The sequence below is a fragment of the Podarcis tiliguerta genome (assembly GCF_965153285.1).
Source record: "Podarcis tiliguerta genome assembly, chromosome: 14".
Classification (NCBI taxonomy): domain Eukaryota; kingdom Metazoa; phylum Chordata; class Lepidosauria; order Squamata; family Lacertidae; genus Podarcis; species Podarcis tiliguerta.
Window position 1 is genome coordinate 40,547,601 of NC_139547.1, and position 19,758 is coordinate 40,567,358.

Sequence of the window (19,758 nt, forward strand, 5' to 3'; positions counted from 1 at the left end):
GTATTAGGTAGTGGAAAGCCCATTTTGATGTTTCCACTGGTGAAAGTACAATTACAGCATCCTGCGATGGAGATCTGAATGCAGGCCAGATGGACTCTCCACTACTTCCTCTCTCTCTCTTTTTGAAAACATTGGGTTTTTAAAATTATTTCCTTCAGTGTAAGAAGGAACAATAAAAAAGGAACAAATAAATCAACAATAAATAATACAGTGGTACCTCAGTTTACAAACTTAATCCGTTCCAGAAGTCCGTGCTTAAACCAAAACCGTTCTTAAACTGTGGCGCGCTTTCCCTAATGTGGCCTCCCGCCGCCAGTGCCCTTCCACTGTTCAAATTCCATTCTTAGACCAAGGTAAAGTTCTCAAACCGGGACACAATTTCCAGTTTTGTGGAGTTCGTAAACCGAATCGCTCGTAAACAGGACTGTTCTTAAACCAAGGTACCACTGTAAAATAAAATAAAAATCATCACACTCAGAGTGGGTTATACACACATGTATACACAATACAGGCATGTATATGCATGTGGTATACAGAATAATTTAAGTGACTGAAACTAAATAAAATAATGGGCCTACACAACAAGAAGAGGTACAAAATGTTTAGGACTGAGGTGAATGGTTAGACAAGAAAGGCAAGCGGTATCTCAGAGGATATTTAGTACATCCAGGTTGTATGAGGTAAGTCAAGAACCACATATTTTCAGATTTTTCAATTCCGTCAGTCCTCTGAGAAGCCTCTTTCACTGGGTCAAGCTTTTATTGTAATACCAAATTCTAGACTTCACTCTCCCTCCAGAGAGAACATAAAATTATGTTTCCAGTGGTGAGCTATTTCCATCTTAGTAGTCAAAGGAAGAAATAAAATCAAGTCTTTGGTGGTTAAATCATTCATGTTATTCAGGAAGATAGAGCGCAAACCAAACCAAGGTCAAGAGGAAGGATCTGACGAACAATAGTGGAGATTTGTTGGAAAACTTCACCCAAGACGCCCAACACAGGTCCAAAGGTAGACAAAGGTAACCATTCCATTGCACCCCCTCCAGCAACTGGGTGTGAGGTCAGCATTCATCTTAGACAGATATTTTGTTAAAGCAAAATAAAGCCTAACCTATCCTCTTGCTGACCAGTCTCTCTCATCCATTAATTTATTTTAACACAAATGTTTTCACATAAACTAATGGACTAAGGGAGCGCTTTGGGATATAAGTGACAATCTAGTAGAACATTAACACCAGATTGCAGAACAATTGTAGAAAAAGGTTGCCCAATGTCACTGAATGGAGTAAAAGTTAATGTTTATGTTCTTAAAGCTTAAACGTTTTCAGCTAAATCTGACTCTCTTAAACTCTGGTGATTTTCCTTTTGCACTTCTTCCCAGAGTGTAGGATGTGGTAAGTATGTACAGGTATATATATTTTATACTATTTCTTGTTCCAGTCTGAAAAAAACTTAAGAAGTTTTCTTTAGCAAACTCAGATGGCAGTAAATGGGGTTTCTGAATTTCAGACCTATAGGTATGCATCTAACAATGAAACAATCTAATCTGACATAAATATATAGGTCCCAGTGCCCAACTAAAGGTAGTCATAAAAGCAGTCCAACTGAAATGAGCTATGAGTAATATTTTCTTCCAGGTATTTTTTTTTAAAGAACAACTTTAAACACTATTGATGGGCTGCATCCTATTGATGGGCTGCATCAATAGGAGTATAGCATCTAGATCAAGGGAAGTAATAGTGCCACTGTATTCTGCTCTGGTCAGACCTCACCTGGAGTACTGTGTCCAGTTCTGGGCACCACAGTTCAAGAAGGACACTGACAAACTGGAATGTGTGCAGAGGAGGGCAACCAAAATGGTCAAAGGTCTGGAAACGATGCCTTATGAGGAACGGCTAAGGGAGCTGGGCATGTTTAGCCTGGAGAAGAGGAGAAGAGGAGGTTAAGGGGTGATATGGAGAATTGGAGGTTAAGGGGTGATATGATAGCCATGTTCAAATATATAAAAGGATGTCATATAGAGGAGGGAGAAAGGTTGTTCTCTGCTGCTCCAGAGAAGCAGACACGGAGCAATGGATCCAAACTACAAGAAAGAAGATTTCACCTAAACATTAGGAAGAACTTCCTGACAGTAAGAGCTGTTCGACAGTGGAATTTGCGGCCAAGGAGTGTGGTGGAGTCTCCTTCTTTGGAGGTCTTTAAGCAGAGGCTTGACAACCATATGTCAGGAGTGCTCTGATGGTGTTTCCTGCTTGGCAGAGGGTTGGACTCAATGGCTTTTGTGGTCTCTTCCAACTCTATGATTCTATGATTCTATGAAACACAACCATTTTTTTAATGGATCAGAGCAAACTCAGGTTGTGCATTTAAACCTGTTTTGGTTATCTTGCTCAGGAGACCAGACCCTGCCCACTGGACTTTTTGCTATAAGGAAACAGAGCAGGAAAATGCACTGGGAAGTGTGGTGTAACAATTGCTTGATGCAACATTATAGAACAAATCACCTATATTCAGTAAGCAGTTGACATTATCTACCCTCTGCCACCCACAAACGTAAAGTGTAGTTGATGCTCGTGAACAGCTAACTTTGGTACATTCCGGTCTACAACTTGCACACTTTATCAATGGGGTCCATTGCAGGTTTTACATTACACACAGTTAGCCTCCTATTTTCAGCATGAGACTGAAGGAACTAATACTCTGAGCTCTTAATTTCCGCCCTGAAGAAAGATCCTGGATCTGGAGTGAAGTTGCATTTCCATTGCATCGTCCCAGTTGCATCGTTGCATCTGTCTTTCTTTTCCATATACTACGACAACAGTGTCCATTTTGTTTTCTGTTCTTGATCAGAATTTGGAATGTTCTTTTTTATCCTTTTGGTTTTCCATCAAGGCAAGATCATTCACGGCAACTGCAATGAAGCATCTTTCCAGACTTTTAAAATCTCTGAGTGCCTCCAAATTGCCCTATAGAATTAAAAGTCAACCTTGCAGTGGATCTCCAGATTTGGAGTTCTCCAATTATGAAGCTCTCTACAAGAATGTGCCCGAACATTTCAATTTCGCAAGCGATGTGCTGGATAAATGGAGCCAAAAGGAGAAGGTATGAAACTCTGTCTGTCATGATTTCTTCCTAATATTATCAATCAATCAATCAATCTTTATTACGGTCCAGAGACCCAACAAATCATTACAAATCAATACACAATTTTGTTGCATTGTGCAAAATATGAGCAGGCCAGGGCTGAACTGATATTACCCTTGCTGGTACCTTTCCCGGGAAAATCAGAGGCTCACTATGTCAGGTTCCTACTGGAAGACCGGACAAATGCTAGAATGTTAGCAGTGGCAAAGTTTTTATCGGTGGTTGCAAGAACAAATGAGCCCTATTATTCTAAACAAAATGCTTGACTAATATTATCAGCCAGCCTTTCTTTGCTGTTTACAGTCAACAGTCATTGCAACAAAAACAATTAATCCAGGTGGAAGTGAGGATCAATTTTCTGATCCTCAAATCATCTAAACTTACATTTGTAAAATTCCCTGAATCTTTTAAATTAAAATGTCCCTTTGGCAGTCAACACTGTTTTTTTAATAAAAAAAAATACCAGTAGCTTTCTTACTGCTGGCACATATAACATTACTCTATAGGTAACAAATGAAACAATCTAATAATATTATGTCATCCCATAGACAGAAATGCATTACTACTGCAATGCACTCTACGTGGGGCTACCTTTGAAGGTGACCCAGAAACTGCAATTAATCCAGAATGCGGTAACTAGACTGGTGACTGGGAGTGGCCGCAGGGACCACATAACACCGGTCCTGAGAGATCTGCATTGGCTCTCAGTACGTTTCCGAGCACAATTCAAAGTGTTGGTGCTGACCTTTAAAGCCCTAAACGGCCTCGGTCCAGTATACCTGAAGGAGCGTCTCCACTCCCTTTGTTCAGCCTGGACACTGAGCATAGCTGTCAACTTTCAGATTTGAAAATAAGGGATCAGCAGCCTCGAAAATAAGGGATCAGCAGCCTCACCTGTCCCAGGGGCAGTCTACGGGATATCTAACAATCCAGGATAGCAGCGGGAAGCAGCGGGAAACGGTGCTGGAATAAGGGAATTTCCCGCAAAAAAAGGGAAGTTTGACAGCTATGACACTGAGATCCAGTGCCGAGGGCCTTCTGGCAGTTCCCTCATTACGAGAAGTGAGGTTACAGGGAATCAGACAGATGGTCTTCTCGGTAGTGGCGCCCGCCCTGTGGAACACCCTCCCATCAGATGTCAAGGAAATAAGCAGCTATCTTATCTTAAAAAGACATCTGAAGGCAGCCCTGTTTAGGGAGGTTTTTAATATTTAATGCTGTATTGTTTTTAACACTCGACTGGGAGCCGCCCAGAGTTGCTGGGGAAACTCAGCCAGATGGGCGGGGTATAAATAAATTATTAGTATTATTAGTATTATTAACCTTAGAATGGACTTGAGCAACTGATCAAATCTCTCCATCATGTTAGTTTCTTAATTAGGGTTACCCTTCTTTGAACTGCAGTATTTCTTAGGACACAGTTGATAGTGCTATTAACTTAATTCTAGCATAAAGAATACACCTGGGCGATACATTGATTTAATACGGCATTCATACCACTATCAAGGAAGCTGAAAATAGGGGTGGGAGCAGGAAGTTGATTCAGTTTGAATTTAAAGGTAGACTTACGTAATTTGCATTTCCTGAAAGAAGATTCAAACCAAATGCAGCCATCCTTCAAAATCTGCAGTTTTCCAAATTTTGGAATGTGGCCCTCCAGCCAAATAATTTGTACAGACATGCATATACTAGTTTAGAGCTATTAGATTATATTTTGGTGAAAATGGAATGCAAATATGCATTATATGAGGGGAAATTGCTTTCGAAAATGTTTATATCAGGATACATTTGCGCTAAAATACTGATGAATTTTCATGAGGGTTTAAAAATAAAAAACTGCAAACTGATGGGGAAATATGGAATCTTGCCAAGCCTATCCACGTGGTTCAGAATTAGATCCCTGCCACTGTACTCAACAAGACTTTCTCCAAAATAAGTTGGAATGAATTGGAATGCAACATCAGATTGCGACATCAGAATAAAAGTCCATTTCATGTTCATTGTTTTATGTTATCTATAGTTTGGTAAATGTTATGCTGACATATTTTGTCTGTTTGATCAGTATTTACTTGTGAATGGCTTGTTTTCTTTTCTGTAAACAGCTTAGAGGCTTCTTGTTGGACAAACAGTAGATAGATTTTTGGGTAAGGGTTTCTACTCTGCATGCAGAAGGTCCCAGGTTCATTCCCCAGATTCAGGGAATTGGCTCCCCCCCCCCCATGGTAATAGATAAGCAGGACAAAGGAAAAGGAGTCTTCTTACCAGTTAGAAACTTTAATAAAAACAGTGAGAGAACAAAGAAATCAGCCCCTAGAAACGGCGGTGCTCCCAATTAAGGATCACACCCCTTTCCACCCCTATTAATCTTCGTCATTCCTACATCTTGTAATCTGAGCTTGTACCTGCTAGTATTGCAACGTCTCATTCTCACATGGCAGAATGTTGCAGGTTGCCTTTAATTACTTAATTGATTTATGAGAATGGGAACTATTTAAATGTCTCCTCTCTCTCTGCTCCTCTGCTGAAGAAGATGGATGTGAGAGTCGTCTTGTTTTGTTATTTGCTTTATAAATAAAACCTTTCATGTTACTATTCCAACCACAGTTGCTTCTGCTGCATTCTGCTGTAAAGGACTGAGTTTACTATCTGCAAACGGGCTTTTAAAGCTCACAGTACCCTCTGTGCTTTCTGTTCTGACACTTTCTGAGCCCTTCTTGACCTTGGACTGAGCTGAGGAATGCTGTCCAGAGACTGAGAATCTGTTAACCCTCTCTCTTCCAGTGTTTCTTCTCCTAGCTGTTCCCCATCCAGTATTTCCCAGCTTCTGCCTACTGAACTATGCCCCTCTGCAAACCACTGTTCCAAATCTATACTGTCCTCCTGCTCCTGAGAAGATTCAGGAGCAGGAGGAGGGGAATGACCGCTCCCTGCATAAAACGGGGGGCGCCCTTTGCATGGACGCGGGCAGCCCCTGGATCTGGAGCGGCTCCATCACCATAGGCTTGGTTTTGCCTTCCCTCAGGTGGGATACCTGGAGGTCTCCACCTACCCCAGTCATTTGTCCAATCCCACCTGGGGGAAGCGTTGCCAAGGAGACCAGGCCAGGTAGGGGAGGGATTACCTGCCCACACAATAGAGGGAGGATCTTACCTGGGAATCCCCACTTGGCTCCAGAGCTTCTGAGAAGATTCAGGAGCAGGAGGAGGTGAAAACTCCCACCATTCCTTCTCAGTGCAGCCCTTCTCAGCATGGCCCCTGGCAGCATCTCCACATAAAGCTGGGAAAGACGTCCATTGGAAACCCTGGAGGGCTGCTACCAGTCAATGTAGAAGATACTGAACTATATAGATCTATGGTCTGAATTGGTATCAGGCAGCTTCCTGTGTTGTAAAACGAATAACTATCCCCCATATACATTTCCATCTTTTGTACCTGATAGGATGGAAAGAGACCTTCCAATCCCGCTCTTTGGTGGGTAAGTGGAAAAGGCGAGGAGGTGCGGTGGAGCTTTGAGGAGCTGGCATTCTTATCCAAGAAATCAGCTAACGTCCTCTCCAAAGCCTGCAATCTGCAGAAGGGAGACCGAATCGTCATCATCCTCCCCAGGGTGCCTGAGTGGTGGCTGATCAGTGTGGGCTGCATCAGAGCAGGTGAGTCAGGTCCTCTCTGTGCTAGGAACCGACAGAAAGATCCATTTTTGCTGTGTCTTCCTCTCCTCTCTTTTAATCACACTTTGTTTTGCCCCTAGGTGTCACCTTCATCCCAGCCACGACACTCTTGACTGCTAAAGACATCTTGTACCGGCTCCAAAAGTCTCGGGCCAAATGTATAGTTACAAACGACGCCTTGGCTCCATTGATCGACTCTGTTGCATCTGATTGCAAGTTCCTGAAAACTCGGATGTTGGTCTCCAAAGGCACCAGCAGAGAAGGATGGCTGAACTTCCATGACCTGCTGAAGTGAGAATCTCTGCTGCCTTGTTAAGCAAGTCAGGGATAAGTCAAAGAGTGAGATACAGAAAAACCCGCAATCTTCATCCTCTAGACAGGAGATAAAGGAGATAAGTAACTCTACAGCTTTTAGAAGACATCTGAAGGCAGCCCTGTATGGAAGAGTGGCTTTTTTACATGTTTAATGTTCTATTGTGTTTTAATATACAGTCGTACCTTGGAAGTCAAACAGAATCCATTCCAGAAGTCCGTTCAACTTCTAAAATGTTTGGAAACCAAAGTGCGGCTTCTGATTGGCTGCAGGAAGCTCCTGCAGCCAATCGGAAGCCACAGAAGCCCCATCAGACGTTTGGCTTCCAAAAATAGTTCACAAACCGAAACAGTCACTTCCGGGTTTGCGGCATTCAGGAGCCAAAACGTTCGGAAACTAAGCTGTTTGGAAACCAAGGTATGAAGCCACCCAGGGTGACTGGGGCAACCCAGTCAGATGGGAGGGGTATACATTATTATTATTATTATTATTATTATTATTATTATTATTATTATACCAGGGAGGTGGCCATGGTGATATTGCTTCCAGATGTTGTGCCCCAGGCACCATGGTCAATGTTCAGGGGTGATAGATATTGTTGCCCTGCAATAAATGGAGGGTATGAGGGATTTGGCCTGGAAAACAATGAAGAAAATAACCAGTGCTTGCAAAACCTTGTCACCCATTCAGCAGGGCTGGCCTGATACATTTTTTTCTGCTGGAGAAGAACAAGATCATGCAAAGGGATGGGGGAGGAATCTGGTTTGCTTCAGATTTTAGTGTGAAACGACCTAATTCACAATTTCTGAAACAATATGTGAACTCAAAGGCAGCCGTTTTCAACTTCTCTGAAAATTGTGGTGCAATTGTCCCACCAAATACTGTGTACAGAAATGCATACAGCGTGTGCATAAATATGCACACATTGGTGAAAATTACAGCCACAAACCATTGTGTGAAGAAACATCACTTGCAAAAATGGGCCAAACAGGCAAAGGTGTGTGCAAAAAAATATGTATTTTGACAGAAAATGTCCACTAAAACCTTGGGAGAATTTTCATGAGGGCTTAAAAAAAATAAATGGCAAACTGATGCAGAACTTAAGACTGGAAGAATGAGAAGCTGATGTAGATCATAATGGAGTCTTGTGGACGAGGGCTCTGTACTGCAACATTTTGCTGCAGGTCCCACATATTCATTTTCTCATTTGTAGTCTATGCACACCAGAAGCCAAATCCCCATGCTACTCAATTGGTATAAAAATGCCTCTCATAAATGAATAAAAATAAAATTGACCAACAACAAGTTCAGGACAAAGGAAAGCATTACATAACAGAACTACTTATTGGATGCTACCAGATGTTGTGGGAGATGTTCCCTCTATTTCTACTGTTCAGAGATGAGTGTTGATCTTCACGTAGCCAAAACAGCTCTATCCATGCACAAAGTGGAATGCTTCTGTAACTGAACCATTTGGTAACAGACACATCCAAATCCTAAAAGAATTTCACAATTTGAGCTTGCAAGATCATAAACCATTTTGACCACACCTAGTCCACTTTTACATACCTGCTTCTCTACTTTAAAGAGCTGCAGGTGATGATCACCAGCCTGTTAAAACAAGGAGTGAAGATCCAATGATCATCTACTTCACCAGTGGAACCACGGGTTATCCCAAAATGGTGGAACATTCCTGCAGCAGTTTGGGGATTGGACTAGCAAGTACCGGAAGGTATCTCCTATCCCTTTCTAAATCTTCAGGTGCGGGAAACACAACAGAGAGTCCTATATGAGGGTTGAAGAGTGACAATTTCATTGTGGCAGAAGTCATCATGGGCAGTAACTATGGCCTCCCCAAAAAGCTTAAACCACAATAAAGTGTCAATCCACAGACACCCAAAGGAGGGCAGCTGGACACAGCTGGGCTGGCTTGCTGGTGTTATTATGCAAATCTATGGTGTGACCACACTTGGGGTGCTATGTACATTTCTGGCCACCTCACCTCAAAAAGGATATTGTGGAACTGGAACATGTTCAGAACATTAAAAGGAACCTGCTAGAACAGGCCCGTGTGTCCAGTCCGAAGCCCATAAGAAGCCTCCAAGCAGGATCTGAGTGCAATAGTGCTTTCCCTACTTGTACTTCCTAGCAACTGGTATTCAGAGGTGTGCTACCTACAACATAGAGATAGGACACAGCAGTCTTTAGACAAGCCTTATCCTCTGTGAAGATGTCTAATCCTTTTTTAAAGCAATTGAGGTTAGCGAACATCTCACCAAACAATGCCAACACAGCTAATCACAGTTTCAGGGAGGTTGTTTAAATCTGAGATATTGCCCAACCTTGATCAGCTTAAAGTCATCCCCCCCCCAAACCCCACATCCCAGCAGTTGCTGTTCTTTAGGTCTTAAAACAAAAAGATCTGACCACATATGACTTTGTGTTACATCTCGTGTGGCCCTCAGATATTGGCTGTTTAATTAAATGTAATTCTAGGGCACCAATCATAGAATCATAGAATTGTAGAGTTGGCAAGCACCCCAAGAGTCATCTAGTCCAATTTCCTGCAATGCAGGAATGTCAATTAAGCATCCATGGCAGATGGCCATCCAACCTCTGCTTAAAAACCTCCAGTGATGGAGAGTCCACAACTTCCTGAGGGAGTCTCTTGAACAGCTCTTACCGCCACAAAGTTCTTTCTGATGTTTAGTCAGAATCTCATTTCCTGTGACTTGTAGCCATTGGTTTGGGTCTTACCCTCTAGAGAAGGAGAAAACAAGCTTGCTCCTTCTTCCATGTGACAACCCTTTAGATATTTGAAGATGGCTAGCACATCGCCTCTCAGTCTCCTCTTTTTCAGGTTAAACATACCCAACTCCCACAACCGTTCCTCATAGGGCTTGGTTTCCAGACCCATGATCATCTTGGTTGTCCTCCTCTGTACATGTTCCAGCTTGTCAACATCCTTAAATTGTGGTGCCCAGAATTGGACACAGTATTCCAGGTGTAGTCTGACCAAGGCAGAATAGAACAGCACTATTCCTTCCCTTGATCTGAACACTATACTTCTGTTGATGCAGCCTAGAATAGCATTAGGTCTTCTTCTTTTCTTCACATGTACAGCTGACAAACCAAGTGTTCCCCATCTTATATTACACTTGTTTGCCTCCTTATTAACAGGGACTGGATGGACCTGAAAGCTTCAGATTTGATGTGGGGGTTCTCCGACACAGGCTGGATCAAATTTGCCTTCAGCAATGTGTACCCTACATGGATGCTAGGGGCATGTGTCTTTCAGCATGGCATGCTCCAGTTCGAGCCAACAACCGTTCTCAATGTAAGGCTAATATTGCCCTATTCGAAAGGCAGGAAGCATGTAAAATATAAGATGTGAGAGACCTCCTGAATCACATGATGCATTTGGAGTGTGTGTGCTTTCCCCCCCTAGACTCTCTCCAAGTATCCAGTGACGATATTCTGTGGCACCCCAACTATTTTCCGTATGCTTCTGCAGCACGACGTTAGCAGGTACAACTACCTGGCTGTGGTTTCTAGAACTCCACTTGATTCCTGTTTGTTTACCTCACTTCAAAGTCACTCTGCCTGGCTTGAGTCCAGTGATGGCTGGTGCCTGTCGGAACTGGTTGGGCAAAAGACAGGGAGGCCAACAGTAGGTGGCGCCAAAGAGAAAAAACTCCCCTACTGGTTCTAAGTAAGAACTCTGTGGGAGATGACTGAGGGTAGACTTTGATGGGGCACTGCACAATTTGCCTAAATAGACCAGCCTCTGCTGGCTGACTCTTTCATTGTCCTTCCCCTTTTCAATTTTACCTCTATATCTATAAAATTCTCAGAGTGTGGATTCAGCTGAGGCCAAATTGGCGCCACTCATTCTTTGCTTTTCCGTGTGTTCTGGATAAAAGTCGGATCTGGTAGAATTAAAATGGTTGTCTCTTTTTAGGAAGACTAAATGCTTCTTCATATCCTTGTTCAGATACCAGTTCAAGAGTCTGAGACGATGCCTGAGTGGTGGGGAGCCAACCAACGTTGAAGTGATTGAGCAGTGGAAAACTCATACAGGAATAGTAATCCGTGAAGGCTATGGGCAGACAGAGACTGTATGTTTGCATTCAGACACAAACATAGATGCCAATGAGCAACAGAAGCCTATCAAATCTGTATGCATGCTTTCCCCCCCCCCCAAACTCCCCAACTTTGATATGTCCCTCAGTCCATATTGATCATACATAATTCTTATGCAGCACATTCATGATTTGTCTGCACAGGTAGAAACGGGGGGAAATTGACACCCAGAAGCCCAGGCTCAATGTGATGCCAAGAATATCTGATTGGGTGGGGTGAGGGAATGGAATGGAATACCCTGTAAAAGAATGTGGCTGTTGTTTTTTGGAATCCTTTGCAAGAAGACTTCACGGTGCAATTTTTTTTGCAGGTCCAGCTTGTATGATCCTTCCCCAAATTGGTAAAGAGGCAGATGGTTAAAGTCAACTAAAATTTATCTGATTCACTAAAATCCATAGTTACACACACACACACACACAGAGAGAGAGAGAGAGAGAGAGAGAGAGAGAGAGAGAGAGAGAGAGAGCTGATTGCACATCTACCATTTTTTCCTCAGACCATACTTTGTTCAACCCCGAAGGATATGAAAGTCAAGCCGGGGTTTATTGGACCATCATCTCATCCCTTTGATGTCCAGGTAGGCATGTTTATAACACAGGGGAGCCGTAATGGTCATCCTGGTTGTAACAGCCCATGTTGTATGATTTAATATCACGATACCATATTCTAGTAAAACTTAACACTCAGCTAAAATGACAAAATGGAAAAGCTTGCATAACCCACCCTTATTTATCTTTCTTTCTAGATAATAGATGAACATTGCAATCGCCTGCCTCCTGGGGAAGAAGGAGACATTGCTGTTAAAATCAAACCCCAAAGGCCCTTGGGCCTCTTCTCTGGCTACTTGGTAAGGAGCATAGGTGCCAACTCCCTGAGGCCCTGGGCACCCACAAATTTCAGTGCCAAGGCCATGCATGCTGCATGGCACCCATGGCCCCAGGCACCCACGGTCGCAGGGCCAAGCTGGCAGTGCTGGTACGGCAGGACCCTTTCAAATGGTTGGGCATTATTCAAGGAATATATGATCACAGGTGTTTCCTCAGCAGACACTAGGAGCACAAAAACTTCACCAAGACCTACTGGCTTCATTTTTCTGCATTCTTGCTTAATGCACTGAGTTTTTTTTTTAATATTTTGGTCCATTTTTGTTCATTCATTTAAGGTCCCAGAGCAGGTGGCAAAAACAAAACAAAACAAAACACAATTATAAAACACTTGTGACCAAAAAGCAAACAACTTAAAAACAATTCCCTATATCAAAACCATTCAAAAATGTAAAAGCAATCAATTTCACCTCTAGAACCATTTAAAAAAAATAGTTCCAGTACAGATGTCAATTGAGGTAAGAAATATATCCATTTAAAGGACTGTTGAAAGAGGAAGGTCTTTCAATGCTTATGGATGCTACCTTCCTGGAAAGATGTTTTTGGATGAAAGTGTAATTTATGGATTCTTAAAAGTAAGTAAAAGTTTGAAAGGGGTATTCACCAAAGTCATGGAGGATGTAATTATTATTTGTTGCTTTCCACAATAAAATGACTCAAATTGACTTGCAAAGCCACAATATGACCATCAGTTGATGGGAGCAGCAATGGGAGTGTGTACTGAATTGGAAAGAGCTTTGATCTGATCCAGCAGGACTCTTTGAGAATGATATTGACAAATGTATGAATGTTGTGGAGACGGGAGAGACTGAGACATCATTAAGCCCCAGCTTAAGGCTCCTGCTTTTTTGCGTACATCTTTGAAATCTCTGGAAAACCAAATGTGAGAGCCAACTCCTCACCCACCAAAACACACACACTTGTTGTTGTTGTTGTTTAGTCGTTCAGTCGTGTCCGACTCTTCGTGACCCCATGGACCAGAGCACACCAGGCACTCCTGTCTTCCACTGCCACCCGCAGTTTGGTCAGATTCATGTTTGTAGCTTCGAGAACACTGTCTAACCATCTCGTCCTCTGTCGTCCCCTTCTCCTTGTGCCCTCCATCTTTCCCAACATCAGGGTCTTTTCCAGTGAGTCTTCTCTTCTCATGAGGTGGCCAAAGTACTGGAGCCTCAGCTTCAGGATCTGTCCTTCCAGTGAGCACTCAGGGCTGATTTCCTTAAGAATGGATGCATTTGATCTTCTTGCAGTCCATGGGACTCTCAAGAGTTTCCTCCAGCACCATAATTCAAAAGCGTCAATTCTTCGGCGATCAGCCTTCTTTATGGTCCACCTCTCACTTCCATACATCACTACTGGATGTATGTACACACACACACACACACACACACACACACACACACACTGAATTTGTTGTGGTAGGAGAACATTCTGTCTGTGTTTCTAGATCTGCGACAGGCCCTTCACAAGGGCAGGACACCCCTTGAAGTTGCCAGAATCGAGAGATGACTGTTTCCCTCTTTGGCTTTAGTGATCTCTGCTGCATTGTTCTTAGGATGACCCTGAGAAAACAGCCTCGACAGAACGTGGAGACTTCTACATCACTGGGGACCGAGGGATCATGGATGAAGATGGCTACATCCGGTTTGTGGCAAGAGCTGATGATGTCATCTTATCTGCTGGGTAAGCCTATTTTATGGGCACTTGGAAGGACTATTTATTTACAGCAGAGGTGGGGAAAATTTTTCAATCTGAGGGCCACATTTCTTCCTGATGACCTTCCAGAGGCCACCTGCCAGAGGTGGGTAGGTCCAGAGGCAAAAGGAGGTGGAGCAACAAATGTACATTTTACCTAAAGCAGGTTAGTTTCGGCACATATTTTCAAACACCCTTTTTTAGCTTCCATCCAGGAAAGCAAGAGGCATTAAAGGTAAAGGTACCCCTGACCATTAGGTCCAGTCGCGGACAACTCTGGGATTGCGGCGCTCATCTGGCTTTATTGGCTGAGGGAGCCGGCGTTTGTCCGCAAACAGCTTCCGGGTCATGTGGCCAGCATGACTAAGCCGCTTCTGGCGAACCAGAGCAGCGCACAGAAACGCTGTTTACCTTCCCGCTGGAGCGGTACCTATTTATCTACTTGCACTTTGATGTGCTTTCGAACTCCTAGGTGGGCAGGAGCTGGGACTGAGCAACGGGAGCTCACCCCGTCGCGGGGATTCCAACTGCCGACCTTCTGATCGGCAAGCCCTAGGCTCTGTGGTTTAACCCACAGCGCCATCCGCGTCCCTGCAAGAGGCATTATTGGTGTTCAAAGTCACGTTCTAGCAAGGCAAAAGCACTCAAGGAGGATGCAAACCAGGGCTGGCAAGGAGTGTGGCCTGGGGAGAGTCCTGGGGGCCAAATGGAGAGGCCTGCAGGGCTGTGTCTGGCTCCTGGGCCTGAGGCTCCCCACTCCCAATTTACATCATGCATACAGGTCACCCCATGCACACCAGTCTCTGGGCGACCCTCAAACATGAAACAGTAAAATACCATGTTAAAAAATTGTTGGCAGAGATCAAACTGGTTTCACACCACATGTGAATAGTGGCATACCTGTCAACTGCCCCAGAAAAACAATGTTTTGAAAGGTTATAAATATAAAAACTGTCAGGGACTGGGCTGAGGTGGAATGGTGGAGAGCCTGACCCTTCCCCAGCCTGACCCTTCCAGAGAAGAAGACAGTTCAGAATTACAACAGGGGTTTGAGGGAGGTCACAGCTCAGAGGTAGATGAGGGGAGAAGTTGGGAAATAATGGGAGAGGAGGAGCAGGCAGAGCAGGAGCAGCTGGCTGACATGTTGTCACTAGAAAGCATTCCAGACCCTTGATCTCCCAGAACCCGGCGAGCCTTAAAAGTAGGAGAGCAAAGAGCTCAAAGACAGGCACCCATAGAGGAGGTGGGAGAGAAGGGGGGTGGAGATTCACTGGGACAAAGCCATTATCCAAGAGGCTGTGTTCCAAAGCCTCTCTCTGTAAATATTGAATAAACAACGGATGGTAAGAAACTTCTCTTTGTCTTTGTGCATTTCTGGGCAACCAGCTATGGGAGTTGCTGGCAGCCACTTGACAAAAACCAATTCCAAACAACATACTTCAAATCAATTCAAATTCAGAGCAGAGACAGACTTTAGAAGGCATGTGGAAAGGAGTAAGCACATTGGTATGTAATGAGTGAAGCTTTGCAGGGTTAAAGAAAGAGAAAAAGGTGTAAAAAGTAATCTAGAGGTAATCTACATTAGACACAACAACTTAGAAAGAGTAAAAATTTCGAGGTTTTAGAACAAAGGAAGGAAGTCAATATGTGTATATGTATGTAATGATTAGATTAGAATGATGATATGGTTTTATTTGTAGATGTGTGTTTTTGTTGTTGTGTGTGTTCTTTTTTCTCTTGTGTTTTGTTTTTTCCCCTTGTTTGTACTGTTTTATTTTGGATTCAGTGTTTGTAATTTTTGTTGTAATTTTGCATTGATTTTTTTTTAAAAAAGAAGAATGCTTGTGGAAAGAGGAGCATCTTTAGCAGCCTCCCGAAAAGGACTTTTCTCCAAACCAAGATACTGTATCCCAAATGTTATAACCTTTCCTACTAGAGGAGTTGCTCCATCATCTTCATTGTTTTTGTTGCCTTTCTCCAATTCTGCAGTATCTTTTTGGGGGGGTGAAGCATCCAGAAAAGAATTTAACTTGCGACTCTCAGTGTGCAAAGCATGTGTCCTCATGTTGAGCTATGGCCCCTCCTTGTTAGGTATCGTATCGGGCCCTATGAAGTGGAACATGCCTTAATGGAACACCCAGCAGTGGCAGAATCGGCTGTTGTCAGCAGTCCAGATCCCATCAGGGGAGAGGTAACATGAAATGGACCACCATCCATCGTCAGCACCTGGACAGCAGACTGAGCAGGCAGACATGTCATTTGGTGACAATTTCCCATTCCCCTCCTTATGAGGAGATGCACTGTCTTTCTACTCAAACTATGCCTGTTATTCCCAAATTTGCATGAATACATATCCATTCACATATATCCATTCACTGCATGCAGGTGGTGTAGTGTAGTGACAATAAAGGTTTAATTATTATTATTATTATTATTATTATTATTATTATTAATTTCCATTTTTATGCAAAATCTTGTGGGTTGTGAAAGCGTTGATTGTGGCCTTTCTTTTATTTTTTTGGGGTGGTAGGTTGTAAAAGCCTTTATCATCCTGTCGCCTGCCTACGAGTCACGAGAGAAAGACCAATTAATTTGTGAGCTGCAGGACCACGTCAAGAAGACAACAGCTCCCTACAAGTACCCCAGAAAGGTAAGAAGAGGGTTCGCTGTTCCTAGGCATCAGTCTTGAGGCTGGATTTAACAACAGGCAACCCCAGCTAGTAGCCTTGGGCGGCGGTATAGCCTGCCAACTCCAACATTTGAACGGCCCAGTCATGATCAGGTGGGGAGGAGCAGCCTGAACAACAGACCAGAGTCAGGAAGTCTTCACTGCTGTCTAGGAATAAAAGCCTTGGACACTCAGTGCAGTCATTCAAAGAACAGCGTCCCTCCATTCCCTCATACTGCTGTTGTTTAACATGTCTTCAAGTACAACTCTGTATACAGAATGAGAGTGTATTGCACGCTAAATAGCTCAACACAGCACATACTATAACTCCAAATAATGCAAGCTCAAAGAATATATATAAATATACAGTCTCAAATCAGTCTTGAAGAGATATATACAATCTTGCAAATTACTATTCAATAACCACCAGGTTCAAGAGTTCAACTGTAATGTACTGAAGGCCAGAGTGCAGGTTTCTGCGTTAAATCTTGCAGATAAGAAACTGTGTACGAGGAGGACTCTGACAACGAGACGTCCGGGTAAAATCTCTGTCTCATCCTCCTCATTCAGGTCGATCCAAGTACACTGAGGTACAGGCAACTTAATGCTCACAATTAGGTCAGGCCCTGCCTTGCGTGGGCACTCAGCTCCTGGTAAAATGCTGCTTAGCATGTGTCTTAACCTTGCTTTTGCTTCCAGGTGCACCCTGTCTATTGACCTTGCTATGGTTAGAAATAATAGTAATAGTAATCTTCTGGGAGCAAATTCCACAGCTTATGTGTGTACTGTATGAAGAAGTACCTCTTATTATCTGTCCTGAATCTTCGAACATTCAGCTTCAATGGATCACCCTGAGTCTAAGTCATTTAAACACTTCTATCATCCTTTCCCCTGGGAAAGGAATGACTACAATGACCAATAAAATGTGCTCATTTTTTTCCCCTCTCTCTCCTTGATCTTTCAAAACAGATAGAGTTTGTTCAAGACCTGCCCAAGACAATTTCTGGAAAAATCCAAAGGAAACAGCTGAGGAAGAAGGAGTGGGAGAAAGCCTAACAGGACTCTGAAATCAGCATGAAAGGACTGGTTTTTATTTGTCTTAATAGTCTCAGAGATAGATGATAGATAGATGATAGATAGATAGATAGATGATAGATAGATAGATAGATAGATAGATAGATAGATAGATAGATAGATAGATATAGATAGATAGATGATAGATAGATAGATGATAGATAGATAGATAGATGATAGATAGATAGATAGATAGATAGATAGATAGATAGATGATAGATAGAAGGTGTAAACTGTTTGCCATCAGGGAAAATTAGATATCACCAATCACCTATCAGCATATGGTAACATTAAAGGGTTTCTGACTACGCACGAAGCCTGACGTCAGCGATTCCAAATCACTTCAAGGTTGGATTACTGTAATGCACTCTGTGTGGGGCTTCCCTGGCACCTGACCCAGAAACTGCAGCTAGCCAAGAATTCTGCAGCATGGCTGCTGACAGGAGTAAAACTCCATCTGCATATGACACCTCTGCTCAGAAATCTGCTCCGGCTGCCCATTGGTTATTGCGACAAATTCAAAGGTGTATATTAGGCCCATAACAGATTGGAACCAGTTCGTTTGTGAAATCACCTTACCCCATACATGACCACGCAAATTCCCCCTACACCTAATCTTTCCTATCTCCTCCTTTAAGTAGAAATTCCATTTGTTTGCACCTCCTGCATGCACAACATGTGCCAGTGGCAAACTTGGGGCTTTAAAATTTCAGCTGCGCTCTGTGCAATGCCAAAATTTGGCACTCCCCATGCCTTCCATTGTGCATCAATGTTTCAGCACCCTCTCGACTCAGCACCCAATGCGGGCGAACCAGTCATGCCCCCCTAAATCTGCCTCTTCGTGTGCCCAACTTCTGCGCTGTGATTCCTTACTGAATATACTTTAATAATGGGCAGTGGAACCAAATCATCTATTTCTTAATCTGTTCCAGGTTACAATTGCAAAAACAAAATAAAAAAGAGCTCTGTTCATTGCCAAGCTGTGCTTAATGTTGTTTTGAACCATACATCACCTGAAGCAAAAGGACGTGTGCAACCTTAGTGTGCTCATTTGGTTGTTTATATCATAAGCATTTAGTGAAACACACGGCAAAGGAGTTGTCCCCTCTCTAAATACTTTGCTACCCATACCTTCAAGAAGACCCTGGTTCTCTTTCATTGCCACAAAGCCGAGCTCACAAACACATCTGCTCAGACACAGTCTGGGAGAACGGCAAACCGGTCTGATGGCCAAGCTGCCAATTACCTTTTAGCAAAGACCTCAATGGAGTGATTACCTGGCAAACAAACAGCAGTTCCCAGAAGGAACGGTGCCAAGTGCCGCCCCACAGGTGGATCTATAATACCCCAGCACTTTGGGGGATAATGCTGTGTTTCTACAATGACTAAGCTTTTAATTGATGCTGGCGAGGGAGATGGGGTCAACTTTCTTCCATCTCATAAGGGCAGCTCACATTAATAGCTGGTAGGAAGGACACTCCTGTTGGGTGCAGAGGGCATCCCCATGCCCTTTCACGCTTCATGCTTGCTAAACAAAATGAGAACAGTGAGCAGAAGACAAGATAGGAGCTGACTCCCAAGGAAAGCATTTGTCACTGGTAATGAGTTCTCCAGGGGACGAGGCTCTACTTGTTTGGCACAGATACCACCTTAGCAACACAAACAACAGAAACATATTGCCCTGCTTATGGACTTCCCCATAGAGACCTGGTTATCCACCATAGGAAGCAAGATGCTGGACTAGATAGAGCCTGGATGTGGGGGACCATTGATCCTCCAGATGCTGTTGAACTATCATCTTCATCATCCTCTGATGGGAGTTGCAGCTCAAGAACATCTGGAGGGTCAAACATTTCCCATTCCTAAATTAGACTTTTAGCCTGACCCAGTAGGTGTTTTAGGTATGTATTTCGTAAGGACAGTTCCTATTATCTAGTAAATGGCTCACTGCCCATATTTATCTTGTTAAGTTGTGGGTGAACATATCAGACGACACAGCAATTCTTCAAACAGCTCTTGTTTATTCAGAGGCCAGAACAGAACCAAGCTGAAGGGCTCAGTCAGCCTGCTTATATAGAGCTCCAGTACAACGTTACTGTAGCAACTTTCTAAAACTATCCAATCACTGAACGTCACTTTCGATCCTTCATTTGCATAACTATCTACAGCA

The 19,758-nt window shown here is 43.2% G+C and overlaps 1 protein-coding gene across 3 annotated transcripts; it reads left to right on the plus strand.

Annotated features, from left to right (window-relative positions):
* Positions 1-1,284: 1,284 nt before the first annotated feature.
* On the plus strand, positions 1,285-17,639 carry LOC310664397 (acyl-coenzyme A synthetase ACSM3, mitochondrial-like). 3 transcript variants are annotated; one of them, XM_083413552.1, is made up of 14 exons: positions 1,285-1,393; positions 2,892-3,101; positions 6,583-6,793; positions 6,892-7,102; positions 8,713-8,856; positions 10,305-10,461; positions 10,573-10,652; positions 11,119-11,302; positions 11,764-11,844; positions 12,013-12,114; positions 13,707-13,834; positions 15,938-16,037; positions 16,377-16,496; positions 17,484-17,639. In XM_083413552.1, exons 2-14 carry the CDS (start codon positions 2,916-2,918, stop codon positions 17,568-17,570), a joined length of 1,791 nt encoding a protein of 596 aa, XP_083269678.1. In that variant the 5' UTR covers positions 1,285-1,393; positions 2,892-2,915; the 3' UTR covers positions 17,571-17,639. The 3 variants fall into 3 exon arrangements, with proteins under 3 accessions (XP_083269678.1, XP_083269679.1, XP_083269680.1); XM_083413553.1 differs by having other exon boundaries at positions 11,119-11,242; XM_083413554.1 differs by lacking the exons at positions 1,285-1,393; positions 6,583-6,793 and having other exon boundaries at positions 2,950-3,101.
* The last annotated feature ends 2,119 nt before the right edge of the window (positions 17,640-19,758 follow it).